This window comes from Anguilla rostrata, chromosome 2 (assembly GCF_018555375.3).
Source record: "Anguilla rostrata isolate EN2019 chromosome 2, ASM1855537v3, whole genome shotgun sequence".
Classification (NCBI taxonomy): Eukaryota; Metazoa; Chordata; class Actinopteri; order Anguilliformes; family Anguillidae; genus Anguilla; species Anguilla rostrata.
The window spans coordinates 15,208,472-15,223,487 of NC_057934.1; the positions used below are offsets into that span (position 1 = coordinate 15,208,472).

The 15,016-nt window shown below is 39.6% G+C and overlaps 1 protein-coding gene across 2 annotated transcripts; it reads left to right on the forward strand.

The window, feature by feature from the left end:
* Nucleotides 1-1,221: 1,221 nt before the first annotated feature.
* On the forward strand, nucleotides 1,222-13,165 carry mki67 (marker of proliferation Ki-67). Of its 2 annotated transcripts, none has more exons than XM_064320744.1 (16): nucleotides 1,222-1,380; nucleotides 2,384-2,485; nucleotides 2,644-2,725; nucleotides 2,825-2,940; nucleotides 3,158-3,230; nucleotides 3,512-3,590; nucleotides 3,822-4,886; nucleotides 5,999-6,234; nucleotides 6,331-7,126; nucleotides 7,259-7,380; nucleotides 7,774-7,948; nucleotides 8,087-8,224; nucleotides 8,877-9,622; nucleotides 9,708-9,762; nucleotides 10,436-12,442; nucleotides 12,728-13,165. In XM_064320744.1, the coding sequence occupies exons 2-16, from the start codon at nucleotides 2,397-2,399 to the stop codon at nucleotides 12,820-12,822; spliced, it is 5,874 nt and encodes a 1,957-aa protein (XP_064176814.1). In that variant the 5' UTR covers nucleotides 1,222-1,380; nucleotides 2,384-2,396; the 3' UTR covers nucleotides 12,823-13,165. The 2 variants fall into 2 exon arrangements, with proteins under 2 accessions (XP_064176814.1, XP_064176815.1); XM_064320745.1 differs by having other exon boundaries at nucleotides 1,223-1,380; nucleotides 3,530-3,590.
* The last annotated feature ends 1,851 nt before the right edge of the window (nucleotides 13,166-15,016 follow it).

The following is a 15,016-nucleotide window of genomic DNA, read 5'->3' on the forward strand; positions in this document are numbered from 1 at the left end:
ACCGAATGTTTGAATCCTCAGAAACCCACCACTCCTACCGAACGATGAAGACATTTTGTCTGAAATGAAGTATGCCTACTGTACAGTAATTTCTTATAATGAAATGTTATTTCTGCTCATTATACAAGATTGGGGACAGCAAGCACTCGCACGTGCATGGGCTTGCAAACACAAACAGCAGCATACCACTACCAAGTGTTTACCCACAGGATAGAAGCCAATAAAAATATCATACAAAATTTTAGTTTTTGTTAAAATATCACATTTAAATTTGGATTTAGAAGTTGAATATCCATTTCACTCAGTTTCATTTGAAGAAGCTATTGACTTTACAAATTATTTGCTACTTCTTATTTTCTTTTTACTTCTACTTCTATTTATTATTGTTCAAAGATCACTCTTTGTTCAAGACATTGGCTGGAGTTAGCGGGTACCATCATTATATGCTTAAAGAAATGTTTTTACTGAATAGCATTGCTTTACATTTTTATTTAGAAAATAAGGTGACAGCGACAATTTTGCCAGTAATTATTTGATGCGAAGTGCTTTGCATGATCATCATGTTTTTTTCTGCAAGTTAAATCTCTGTGATGTAACTAAAAGTACTTCCACGAAGTAGGAACAAATTTTGCTGAACGTTATTTTGGGCCAGGTGTGTACTGTATAGGGGTGTGGGATAAACACAACACCTTCCCTTACCAATATAAGTCGATGAATGTTCCCATTTGATTTGCATTGTAGTTAAAAACAGTAGTTTGAAACACACAAGTTACCAGGTTAAAACAACACCTTACGCTAGGTAAACAATTAGCCCGGAAGCGGAAAAGGAGGCGTGGTCGAAGAAACTTGTCTATTGGCTATCTGCGTTGTCCGTTACAGTTTTTTTCAAATCCAAACCACTTCCGTCTTGTTGCAGTCTTCGCATCATTACATTAGAGCCAATGGATGCAGTTCGCGCGGAATTTCAAACATTTTCAAATTGTGATCAGTGCTTCGCCTTGATATCGTTCCACACAGTACGAAACAAAGTAGTTCTTAATATAATATTTCCTAAAGTTTTAATATTTCAGTTATGCCTTTTTTCCATTGTAAATAATGTGCAAAAGTACATTTCTGATTTTATACTTATCGTTACAGTAATGTTACCTTCAATAAGTACATTTTGATAGGTTAGTGGCGGAGGGATATATAGCTGCTTTAACAACACAGAACACATTTACTTCAACATGTGCCTGTGTATATTGACGTATTAGATGCAGGAAACGAGGTTGCGACGGTCTGTCACACAGTCCTGTGATTTTATTTTCTTTTAAATTACGGCGAAGTAATGTCCTTTCAACATTGATGGAAGTCCCGTTACTTTAAAGGAATTTTATACAGGTCAGTCCAGTGTGTAATCTACCAACGACATATTAGATACAGTGTGATGGCTGCTCTTGGTATATCTTTAGTGTACCTAGTTAGGTCTGCTAATTGCTAGCTATCATAGCCTTAGTTTACTTGGCTAACTAGTGGGCTGATTAAGATAGCCAATTGCCCGCGTTTTTTTCTAATGTAGTTTAAGCTAATGCTACTGAACTGTTGTCTTGCAGTTTAAAGGGCTGTGTTGATGTGTATGCAAAATTAACTAACTAGATAGGTAACTGGTTAGCTAAAGTTTGAACTAAAGTTGGCACTAGCTAGCTAAATAAAATATACAGTCAAACGTTTCTCGCTTGCAAGCTCATGGGAAGTGCTAGCTAATGTTAACTACTTAACGTTAACTGCAGAAAGTTACTAATTACCTTGAGTACCTTAAGTTGAAAGTTTAAGGTGGTAATGTTAGATTATTTGGGAAATGCATATTTTTAGCCTGTCAAAATGTGGATGAAATTAATTACCAAGGTTGCGGTTTTCGCTCCGAGTTGGCCAGCTAAAATGCAACAAAAAGAAAAAGAAATGTTGCAGCATAGAGCTATGAATCAATAGATAAATCTGTGTAGATACACGACACAATGGCATGCCAGCTGTAATGTAACCACATGGCCATGTTCGTGATTTTGCTTCGATAAATTAGCGGGTTGATTTTGGCTTGCTTGCTAGCTAAAGAGATATAACTTCGGTAGCTGGCCCTCGTGTTCAGCGGCCAGTATGATGAATTGTGTTGAAACCAAAGTAACCAATTTGACGTCATTATGCTTGGTTTTTAACGTTAACAATCTAGTTCTTTCACACACCCGTTTGGTGAACATTTGTTCATTTATTAGCTAAAGGCAGAACTTTGAAAATCTGATTTAACGTTATTATGTTTTAAAACTAGCGATCTCAATTTCTTAGTTGACGTTAGACACTGTGTAGAGTGATGAGCCACGTTAGCTCATATTAAGACAAATGTTTTGTTTAGGTAAGAAAGCAACATGCCTTTGCACGGAAAGATAGTTGTAATCAAGAGGAGTGGAGGAGATGGAACCGAATTCCCGCTAACAGCAGCTTGCTTGTTCGGGAGGTAAGCTGATTTCTTCAATTACGAAAAATGTAGCCGAATAGAAATAACGTAAACCTATAAACTGTTTAGATAACATTTCCTCATAAGCGGGTACTTAACTGGATAATGGCTTCTCTTGCGTGTAGTCACTTGCATTACATTACCATATCATTTTGCAGGAAACCAGATTGTGATATTCGGATCCAACTTCCTCAAGTGTCCAAGGAGCATTGTAGAATTGATCTGAACGAAAATAAAGAGGTAAACTATCCGAAATGGGTGCATTTTCTTTGTTGCATAACCTTGGCAGTGACCTATGGTTTTGTATCTGTAATACATGTACATTTCTTTTCATTTCAGGTCATGTTAACAAATTTGAGTTTAGTAAATCCAACTCGTATAAATGGAGATTCTATGAAACAGGCTCAGCGTTTGAAGCATGGAGATGTAATCACAATTATTGATCGTTCTTTCAGGTAAGTTGTACACTCTTGGCGTGGTGTTTTAAGTGGGTGTTGATGTGAATATTTGTTTTAAGATAAATAGTTCAGTCACGAGTTTTCATATTTACAATGGGCTGTAGTTCAACGAATAGTGCTGTTTTTCACTGAAGTATTTTCTGCACGATCGTTTAAGTTGTTTCATGGGTGTTGGTGAAAACAGTATAAATTTCAAGTTAATTCTATTACCAAGGTTTGAATATCCTCCGGCGCCAACTCCCAAGAAAAAGAGACCCTCTTTGGCAGGGAAAAGTGAAACTCTGCAGGTATGAGTTTATATGTAACTTCAGTGTTTTTAAAACCTTTGTCATTATCATTGTCAGCAATGATAATATCAACTTCTCAGAACTTTCCCCCATGCTAGTGACGACTGGATTCCATAGTTTTCTTTGTGCCTATTTTCCCCCCAAAGTTTGATACAAAAAGCTATGAAGTTCATCACCATTTAGGTATCTCAACTGAAAGAAGTTATAGACTATCAAAGTATTTTGATTTGATAAGTTTGGCATCTTGTTTCAGGCTTTTTATTTATGCAATTTATTAATAGGTTTTGCATGACCAACAGGTGGTAGATCCTGGTACTTTGATTACTGGAGAAAGGAGGAAGTCATCTGAGCTAACTTCAGGTTTGTGCAACAACTTTCATCGTTTGTGATGTGTGGTTGAGATGGTGTTTAGGCTCACTGTTTTTTTTAATTTTTTTATTCTCCCTGATGCAAAATGCCACGTAGCCAAGTAATGCAAAATTGTTCATATGCAAATTTATTTACTTTGTAAAAGATTGTTTGTCTAGTTTATGGCCATTTCCTTATCATACATTTACCTCATTAATTTTAATTTACTAAATCTATTAACAGACTCATCTTGTCTGAAAGATGGAACCAATACCAGTAACGTGCAGGCACTTGCCGTCAAAGATTATGAAGATACAGCGAAAGAAGCGGATCAGACTGGGCCGGAACAAAGAAAACCCAGCGACAAGGAGAGTCGGTCTCCCTTCTGTGAGCTGTATCAAATGGTAAAGCAAAATCTCAGCATGAAATCGCCGAGGAGGCCTGCTGAGGCGGCACAACCCAAAACTCCGCTCTCCAGGCGCGAGCCTCAGAAGACGGTGGAAGTCAAAACGGTGGCTGAAGAAACGGGAGGAGCGGAGTCCACACCTCGAGTTGGTCAGTCCACTCCACGGCCAAAAAAGATGACTAAAGAGAAAAGAAGGTCCTCAGTTGGTTGTGCGGAGCAAATGGACAGCACCCTGCCCGAAAGTAGATTTGGCGGTGAGGCAACTCCCAAGTCTACCAAGAGAAGGAGCAAGGTGAATTCTGAGTCATCCCTGGAGGTGAGCGTTGTTTCTGCACTGCCAGCCGAGGGGCAGGTGGAAGACTCTTCCCAACCGGTTGCAACACCTAGCAAAGCCGCTCCTGAGGAAAGCAGACGTTCTCTGGGAACTCCTGCAAAGAAGTCTGTCCCGGAGGAGAAGGGAACTCCCACCTCTCAAAAGAAGCCTCAACAAGGCATTCCCCAAAAGTTTTGTGCCAGTGAAGTGGCGAGACAGATTGTGTCGGAGAACAGCGTCTCGGAAGAAACATTCCAAAGCACTGAAAGTTCAAAAACTCCAAAGAGAAGGAGAAGCAAGGGATCCACAGTCCTTCCATGTCAGAATTCTGCGGAGACCCCAGGCACACCCGGTACACCCCACTCACTCGATAGCCATGATGTCCTCGAATTAAAACAAGCCAAGTGCGAGTCAGAAGCTGAAGTGTCTGAGGCAGTCCAAAAAGAAAAGTCTCCAAAGGCCAAAGATGCTGCGAGTCCTCGGAGGGTCTCGCCCAGGAAATCTCCAGGAAAAAAGCTTCAAGCTTCCGATGTGCTGCTTGAACTTGAATCGACAGCACCACCTAGTGGAGAGAAATCCGTCAATGCAGGTGCCTGATTTAATTGTACCTCCTTGCCCCACAGTTTACCAATCCGAGTAAATGTGCAAAGAAAGCATTTAAAGAGCCGGAGCAATTAATATCATTTTCTTTAATTTTGCATGAAGAACCAGTGAGATGCTCTGACATGAATACTGTATTGAGCCCTTTTTATTCAGTTGAGATTATTTATCTATTTATGTATTTATAAGTTGAATGCAATATTATACTTCCCTGGGCAGGAGACCGTATTAGTAACATGGAAATTTCTATTTTCACCAATCTTCCGGCATCTCTTTGATGGGCTTCCAAACAGAACTGAACTTAAGGTGCATGTCCATGACATAATGTGCACACTATCAGATCTGGACCTCTCATTTTCAGAAATTGCATATGTTCCATCAAAAGTAACTGCTGTTTTCTTGTTTATAAATTTGGAAAAGGGAGTATCCATCTTGAGCTATGGAACACTTGAAATATTTAAAGACCCCAAGCAATCTTTTTTTTAAATATTTTTAATAATTCCCTGAATGTTTGGATTCACCTTTTAGAGCAGTGTTTTTCAAAGATCAGTTTTGGGAGACCCCTGTATAGCTGGTTTTCTGTTCTTTAGCTCAATTATGGTTGATAAACACATTTTAAATTAATTCAAAATATTGTTCTTAAACTTAATACTGTGCAGGTTTGGCTCATTTACTATCTTTGAATTCTTTATTATCGACCATATGCTAAGTTTTCGTGGCTTTAGTGTCCTCTCCTCCACTGATTAGGAGCCTATTCAAGTTAGTCTTTCATCTGATCAGTTTAAAGAAAAAAAAAAAAACATTCACATTTTTCATATGTGAATATGGAATTTACATTGCTATTTCTTGGCATAATGTGGCCTAATAGGGTAAATTATCCCTCAAAACATTAAGTGTAATTAAGCAAAATTAACTGTTTGGAAAGATTGTGGTTGGAATGGAAACCAGCATACCCAGGGATCCCTCAGGACTGAATTTCAGAAGCACTGCTGTAGGCCATTGCTTTGATCACATGTCATTTCTTTACCCATCTTTTTAAAAAATTATTATTTAGAAAATAAATAATTTTAACTGCTGTTGTTTTTGTGCTTTGTTATCTAGGCACTTCGACATCCTCTGGTAAAAAACGCAAAAGTGGAAAACTTGAAAGCGATTTGCCCGGCCCTCAACTCAAAAGGAAAAGAGTCTCGTTTGGCGGTCAGCTGAGCCCGGAGCTGTTTGACAAACGCCTTCCTCCCAACTCTCCTCTTCGCAGAGGTGCCACGCCTGGGAGACGCAGCCTCTCTGCTCTTAGAGAAACGGTCCTGAGGGGATCCTTTCCCGTTGGCCTGATGGAGGTACGTTTCGTCACGCTCGTGCACATCTCTACCCATGCAACTGTTGTGCAAGCACCGTTGATGTAATGTTTAATTTTATTTTGTTTAAATTTACAGGAGTTGAGTGCTGAAGCGTCTAGTCCGAAAAGTAAAACGCCCAAGCGCAGTCCAGGCAAGAAAGCATCTCCCGAAAGTGTCTCTCCTGCCAAGTTCCCTAAAACAAAAGCTAAAACCCCATCTCCAAAAAAATCTGAAGTTAGGAATTCAGTAGGTCCGAAGTCTCCTGCTGAAACTTCATCCCAAGGAAAACGCTCCCCATCCACACAAGATCCTGTGGTACCAAAGGGCAGGAAATCTCTCAGTCCTGGTAAGAAGACTCCTCAAACCCCATTATCAGGAAAAACTCCAATCAAGCAATTAAACGGAACGCCGAATAAGGAGTCCCCCTTAACATCAACAAAGACCCCTTCTGAGGCTGTCCTTGCTGATGTTGGAAGTCCATCTTCTACTCCTGTGACAAGTGGACGTCGTAGAAGATCAGTCTCTGATGCATTGAAGATGTCTCCTGGTCAGTCTGCAGCAGAAATGCCTAAGACTCCTCTTCCTGTCGAGAAGGCCTCCGGTTCTACTGCCAAAACGCCATCTCCGGGGATGTTCTTTAGGGAATGCTTCTCATTCCACCAAACGCCTTCTGTAAAAGGCAGGTTTTCGGTCTCGCGCATTAGCACTCCTTCCCCAGTTGCTGATCAGGCCACAGGTGCTGTGGAAATGTCAACGTGTGTGACGCCCAGTGTTCCATTGAGGAGAAAAAGCATGAAGTCAACATCAAAGAAAACCCCTAAAAGCGCAAGAAAGAGTGTCCTTGAAGTTATTCGCTCCAGACGAAGTGGAGCTTCTAGGGCAAATTTGAAAGGTAAGCATCTGAACTTGTGCTGCCTTCCCCTGTTCAGGCAGGTTCATTACACAATAAAAATTGCATTATTTATTTTTAATTTAGTAGAAACCTGTGATATTTAGAAATTCTTTTGCCCTTTCTGTATTCTAGTTGTAAGCTCCTGGGCGGATATTGTTAAATTTGGTGTGAGCAAGCCGCAGACTTCTGCCACTACTAAGAAATGTACCAGAAAAGCAACCACTGTCAAGAAAACCGTGGTAAAGAAACCGAAGGTAAGCTTATGGATGTCGTCAGTTTTATAATGTTTCAGGTAATTTTGTTTCCACTTTACAGTCAGCATGCGTTTTTAAAGAAAACACTTGTTTTTAAAAAAAAATTGGTATAAACATTAGTTTGTGATCTGTACTGAAGTTAGCAAAGGTCAAGCTGGTGTTTGAGTGAAGGATTGTGCAAAAGGCTGAAATTTAAAATGAAATGTAATCTTTGCTTACACAGTTGGTACAAGGATTTAACTGATGTGCAGTTGAACATGTCCATACTGGGCTAGACATCTGCTTATACGTGACGTGTATGAATGTGCTTAATATAATTTGTGTACCCTTCGTGATTGGCACTTGGTTTCAAAGCTGAGATTCCTGAGACTAACTTCGAAAATTGCATTTCAGACACCGGCCAAGAAAATCAAAGAGCATTTTAGCACTGGACATGCGGCTTCTCCAGCTACAATTGTTGTGGGGAAAGCCCATACAAAGGTAGCCCAAACAGCAGGTTGTGCTCCAAAGATTGTCCACAATATTGCATTGCTGAGGAAGAACATGAAAATCAATGAGGACTTGTCAGGTACTTTATTTCCAGACTTGTTTAGCCTCTATTCATAATGCTATATTTTTCTAGTATTGTGTTTGGAATTTTACAGCAGATCACCATTTTACTGTGTCTGCGTTTCATGGTTTTGTACCATTTCATCAATGCTTCCAGGAATTGCAGAGATCTTCCGCACCCCTGTGAATGTGCAGAAGAGAATTCAGAACAGTGACCGTTTTTGCCCAGAGACTCCAAAGGCTAATGCTACTTCCTGTACCGAATTCTCTGTGATGGACACACCTGAGGAAATGGGTAACTGATTTTAAATATTCTAATATGGAATTAACCAGGTTACAAATAAAGTACGTTCTCACAACAGAACCATCTTCTCTAAATTCCTGTAGTCTGATCATGCAGCACTTGGTGATTCTCAACAGCCACATTAATCTACCCTTTATTCTCCATTTTGTGAGTTTATCAGTTTCCGTTAAATATAGTCTGATATTTTGGTTTTTCATTGGGTTTGCAGTACGAAATATTGTGACATTGCTGAATATCTGTCTACTGTAGAAAAACAATTCCTAATCAGCTTCTCAGAGGTGTATTGTTTTGATCACGTCAAGCTGAGGAGTATCAGACATTGGAAAAAGATTGAAAAGCTGTTCTGTCCAACAGGACCTGTCTGAGCTGTTCAGCTGGATCCCGTTGTCTGTATAGTGCAGTTTAGTACACACTTTTGAATTGTTCTGCAGGCTTGTCAAACAAATTTCAAAAAGAAGATGAACCACTAATTATGAAAATTGAATGTCTAGAAAGTTTCAATATGTAGCGGACTATTAATGTACAATGTCTACATAACCTGTACTTGCTTATCTAGGTACAGTTCTAATAGTAACATTCTTGGACATGTTTTTGCCTTGTTAGCTTAATGTTTGTTAATTTAATTGATTTGGTTATGTTGTAGGTGAAATGGTTGTATCTCCATTAAGTGTCATCAGCACTGAAAAACACGGAGTTTATGACAATGAGGCAATTGCATGGCTCCTCCAAGATCAGGATTCTAGTATGAATGGTGATGATGCTCATCAGGAAAGTGATTCAGTGATGACTGCCTTGGTTACTGAAGAACCAGTACTGGACCCAGTCCCGAAGAGGGGGATTAGGACACCTAAACAAAAAGCTGAATCCCTGACATGTCTAACAGGAGTCAAGAAAATCATGAAAACTCCAAAGCAAAAGGTCCAACAAGTAGAAGACCTCAGAGGAATTAAGAGGTTACTGAAAACTCCAAGAGAACCAAAGGTGTCTCAGGAAGTTAATCTTGTTGGTGTGAAAGAAGTTATGAAGACCCCAAAGATAAAGACTACTCCACTGGTATGCACAACTGGTGTGAAGCGTTTGATGAAGACTCCCAAGCAAAAGGGTGAGCCTGTAGAAGACATGATTGGATTGAAGCGATTGATGCAGACTCCCAAACAAAAGGTGGAGCCTGTAGAAGACTTAACTGGAGTGAAGCAGCTGATGAAGACACCTAAACAAAAGGGGCAGCCTGTTGAAAGTCACTTTGGAATCAGAAGATTGATGCAATCGCCCAGACAGAAAGGTGTAGCAGTCGACGATTTTACAGGGTTACAGGAGCTTATGGAAGAACCATCAGATTATTTGCCCTCAGAAGTTGGCTTTAAAGAGTGTGAAACCTCTGAAGAAAAGGTAAAGTCCTTACTTGTATTCACAATATGCTCAGTCAAATAAGACGGATGGCCACAAAATTTATCTCTGCATTTATCCCTTTTAGGTTTCAGAAACGAGTGCCTCTCCACAATTTGAGAAGAGTGTTCCAGCTCCTGGTGGTAAGTTAAAATGACAGTACTTTGAATTCTGGTTTTAATCTAATTTGATTTTATTTAAGTTGATGGTGAATGATGGTGTCGAGTGTTTATATTAAACCCATTTGGAACGATATAGCAGGCCTTGAAACTTGCCCACCTGGCCACCATTAGCAGGTAAAATTTTATTCTGGTTACTGGTCAGGTTTACGTGCCATTTCAGTGAGTGTTCAGTTCAGTTGAATACTCATTGAACCAGTTTCCATTTGGTTGTTTGAGCTAAATGGCATAAAATAAAATTCTTTGTAGCCTGTGTTGCATATGAACACTGCCGTTGACAACTGAAATAGGCTCTTGTAAACAAAGCAGCCCAAAAGGAAAACTTAAACCAGTCAGCGATTTAAAAGGAAAAATACTGTACAAATGAACGTGCTTGCAAACTACAGTCAAACCATGCCATTACAATTGTATACAACTACCCAACATTGTAATTTCATAATATGCTTCATTGTCCAATTATGTTCATGGGTAAGTTTGTATTTGTTCAAGGTAAAATAGCCCACTATGCTGGCGATTGTTGTAACTATTTTGTGTTCCATATGGTTGAAATGTAGGCCTAGGCATGATTTTTTTTTTCCATCTTTTTGCATATTTTAAATGAATAAAAATAATATTGATTTAAAATGCACATTTACAGAAGCAGAGATGGCTTCTAAAGAAGAATCCATTAGGCTGATGCCTGAGGAAACCAAAAGTAATGCTACAAAAAAATCTGTGAGGGGAAGATCGCAAAAACAAGTGGAAAATATTTCAGGGGATGATGCAAACAACGGTGACCCTGCAAAGGCTCAAAATGATGCAGAAATCAACAGTGCAGGTGATGTAGACCAGAATTTGCCTGAGGAAAAACCTAAACGAGGTAGACAAGCGCGTCAGGTAGCAGCTACTGTAATAAAGAGGACCCGTCAAAAAATCTCAGAAATCAAGGAAGAGCCAATCAGCTCAGTTGTTGCAGCTCCAATCAAATCAACACGAAGAAAGGGGGCAAAGAAATTGGAAGAATTTGAAAAGGCTACCATTGAAGAAAAGCAAAGTGAAAATATGGAGTCCAAAATGGAAGGTGGTGATGAAGTGAGAGGTTCAGACATGGAAATTGCAGAAGAGCCTGTTCCTGATCTGGTCCCTGCTAAAGGAAGAAGAGGAAAGAAAACCAAAGAAATTCCTCAAAATGACACTTCCACAGCTCCTGTTAGAAAAATTGGTAGAGGCAAAAAGGCAAAAGTAACAGATGTAGCTGATGAGAGTAATGAGAGCGACAGGATCAAATGCATTGAAATGTCCCCAGCACCTAAAAAAATTGATGATGCACCGGAGACAATGCCTGCACCTGTACCCATCATAAAACCTAGAAGAGGAAGAAAGCCAAAACAAGCTGAAACGAGTGAGGTTGATAACAGTGTAGCACAAGCTATGGAGAGCATTGTGTCTGATGCCAAGCAGTCTGATGTTGGAAACTGTTTGCCCGAGTCAAAGGAAGAGGTACCTGTTGTTAAGTCTGGACGAGGAAGGAAAGCTAAGGCCCTTGTGACGGAGGTTCAGACATCACTCGAGGTCCTCCCAAAAAGAGGACGTCGTGGTGCAGTTGACAGTTTGGCCTCGCAAACGGTTGCTTCCCCTGCTCCTTCTTTAAAGTCTGGTCGTGGCAGGGGTAGAAAGGCTCAGAATTTGGACAGCACAGCAGAGGTGACTTCAGTCCAAGCTGAAATTTCATCCACAGAATGTTCTACCAAGTCCCCCAAGAAGGTGAGGGGGACGAGAAGACAGGCTAAGATTTCTGATTCAGTTGCTCTTGATGTTCCTTCTGCACCTTTGGATGGAGACTGCATACCTGACACTTCATCGTCAAATGATCTTGTGAAAAATGGACGAGGAAAAGCTGGCTCACGAAAAGGTGGAGTTCTTGAAGCTGATAGAAGTGTAGAAACTGCAACCAGTATCAAGAATGTGAAACGAGTTCCTGCAAAGAAATCTGTCAATTGGACTTCTGATTTGGCGATTTCACATACCACTGAAATTGCAGTGTCACCCAGTTCTGAAGAAGGATCTCAGCAAAGACGGTCGATGATCAGTGAAGGATCAACTGCAGGACTTGCTGAGAACGGGGCTGATGAAACCAAAGTGAATTTGGAGCCGCAACCTGTCCCACGCAGAGGAAGAGCTGGAAAGAAATCCGCCGTTCAGCCGACTGGGCAGCAGGGTTCAGAACCGTACACGGAAAAGGCTCAGTCCACAAGAAAAGGAAGAACGCAGGCTGTTAAACCTAAATCCGACCCTGTAAAAGACGATGTCCCCCTTGCAAAAAGAGGGACAAAAAGGAAATTGACACAGAAAGATACAGATGAGGTTACTGGTGATAATGACTCGACTAGTGAGTCTGTGAGCCTTGATTCCCTGCCTAAGAGGGCTAGAGGCAGGACGACAAAAGTGGATGAAACCAAAATTGAGGACGAGTCAAACAAAGCAAAAAGGGGCACTGCAAAAAAGTCAGGGAAGGCGCTTGCTAAAGAGGTGGAAGAAACAAAGCCAATCATGGAAACCCCAAGGCCTGCTAGACGGGGCGGGAGAAAGATGGCCCAAGATGATGTGAAACCTGTGCCAGCCCAAGAGGAGTGCCGTACCAAAATAAAAAGGGAAAGTGCTAAACGTAAGTAACAAATCCTGAATTAATAGCCATCAAAGTAGCCCTACTGATTTAAAAAAAAAAAAATGGAATCCAGGTGGTGGTTATTAACAAGCAAAGCATTTGGTTAAATTTACAATTTGTAGATTTAGGGAGATCAATGCTACCATGAGCCCATATTCACCTTTAAAAGCACAGAGTTCTTTCTACGGTCAGTTTCTTGCACGCATAAATTGCATGCAAACTATTTGCTAACTGTCCTGATTGAGGGGTCCTTTTATTTTGCAAGTCATTTTCTTTCTCCTGCAGAAACTGCCACTCGAGGAAGAGCAAAGGCTGAAAAGAAGGCGGACAGTACAAGCTCAGAAGAGGCCAAACCAGTGAGACGTACCAGGCAGAAATGAGCTGAATGTTTAGTGTGTGTATATATAGTAATCGGCAAGCTTACATAGTTTTAATTTGTTTTTTATGTAGTTTTATAGCGTGCATTTACTTTCCTCTGCTTGACTGACTTTAGCCTTGTTTATTTTTATATTTTTATAAGTAACTTCTAATAGTTTTTACGTAAAGGACATGGATTACTTGTATATGCGGGGTTGCTGTTTTATTTCAAATTGTGCGCATTTATTAGATGTTTTAAAGTTGCAAAAATTGTGCAATTTGGATTTAGATTTTCTGTAGAAATATTGGCACTGCCATATTTTTCTGTAAAAAAAAAAAATAAATAAAACCCAAATTTATATTTCATATTCCTTCATTGTCCAATGACATTGCTTTCCGTCTACTATGCATTTGCAAGTAGTCTGGCATATTTTGTAATGTCATTTAAGTGTATTTTGATTGTTGGTTATTTAGGCATAGAGGCAAGCTTAAATGCTTTTTACATTTTAAAAGCACAAGCAGTTCCAGTGTCATTTCTGGATGACTCTTTTTCATTTTATTGGTCATTTTATTCTATTTTATTATCATTTTCTTCACAAACTGTTCCCCATAACCTAATTAGACAATGTAAACTTTGGCATTCACCTTGGCTTTCTCAAATTATTATTTTTTTTAATTGTAATTTGGTATTGGATAGTAAAAATTGAAAACTGCAGGAGGCTAACCTAAAAATGAGATTTTATTTCAAGCAAACCCCTGTAGATGAAATTCACCCTAATAGAATTGTGCATTGGGACTCTGAATCATGATCTCTGTTCACATGGGACGACTTGTCAAAACCAGTATTGTTAGTCTGTAGTTGTATGCTCTCTACGAAACTAATCTGTGAAGTCGCTTATGGGAAAATGTGAACATTATCAAAGAATAGTAAATTAGAAAGAAATTAAATCTTATACTTTGGTATTTTCAAAACAGGAGTCCTCCATTAAACACTTCAAAGTGGTTTAATATTCTTGTTGACATTTGGATAGCAAAATAAGTCCTCAATGTGTTGTATTTAGTAACCACTTTTCCTTGGTGTCTTGTGATTACTTTTGTTTTCAATACCAAGTCTTTGAGATTCTTATTTATCAGGATAGTTCATGTAATGTGTAAATTCTACATTCAATTTTCAAGTCTAATGTCAAACATTGTGCTTCAGTTTATTTCAGAGTATAAATGCACTGTAATTTACCCGCTGAAAATCAATATTTTGTTGCAGGTCCGACGTCTTAATTTTTAAATATTTTATGGAATAAAAAGAGGTTTCGAAGCTTAGAATGTAACGCATTCTGTATCAGCACATTTTGAGTATATTGACTACAGTTACACTCTTATTAAAAATGTCTAAACTGCTTTCTGTCTTCACTGAATTGCTTTCTCATTAAGTGTGATTGATAAATTTAATTTTGTTGTATGATTTTTACGTTTTCCGAGGCGATGGCACTTTTTTGTTGAGGAATGTTGCGTCTAGTTGTAAACAGTTGCATTTAACCAAATGACATGACGGCACAAAGATTGTGACTCCGCCGTGTGCAGTCCTCGGAGTCCTGGCCCAGATCTTAACCCCACATGTAAATTTCACAGCTGGTGACGGGTGGTAATATCCTTCCTTTTATTATACAGCAGTTCCTGGAGTACTGCTTTGCAACCAGCCCTTTTTCATCATTAAGGGATTGGGTTAATTGCGTGGTTTAAACACAAAACGTCTTGTATCTGTGCATTTCTAAATTTAATTTAACCTTAGTTTCTCCTTTAGAGACCCCTGGTGTATCTTCACTTTGTTTACCACAAATTAAACTTCAGCTGATTGTTTACCCGGCACGGAGTCCCAGTGCATTTCTATAGTGCTTTATTTATTTATTTCAATAATTGCAGAGCAGGGATTCATGTACATGTGGCCCTCATCTGCATGAAAATTATACAATTAACTTCTAACCAGCTCGTTCAGGTTTTCTCCCTGCAACCCCCCTGCCCCGCACCCTCATGCTCAGAAGTGTATTGGATAGCCTGCATTTTAATAAATACCTTTAAATTGGGAGCAGACCTTTCATTAGGAACCTTCGACTCTGGCTAAACAACAATACAGGCAAATAATCACGGAGAGGACAATGGGAGAGTCTGCCAGGCTAGAATGTCATCTTTAAATATAGCTGGAGAGATGAAAGGGCCCAGATT

Coding starts and splice junctions, on each gene's coding strand:
- mki67 (XM_064320744.1), top strand. CDS start 2,397: ATGCCTTTGCACGGAAAGATAGTTGTAATCAAGAGGAGTGGAGGAGAT. Junction 2,726..2,824: donor ATCTGAACGAAAATAAAGAG/GTAAACTATCCG, acceptor TTTTCATTTCAG/GTCATGTTAACAAATTTGAG. Junction 9,623..9,707: donor GTGAAACCTCTGAAGAAAAG/GTAAAGTCCTTA, acceptor TATCCCTTTTAG/GTTTCAGAAACGAGTGCCTC.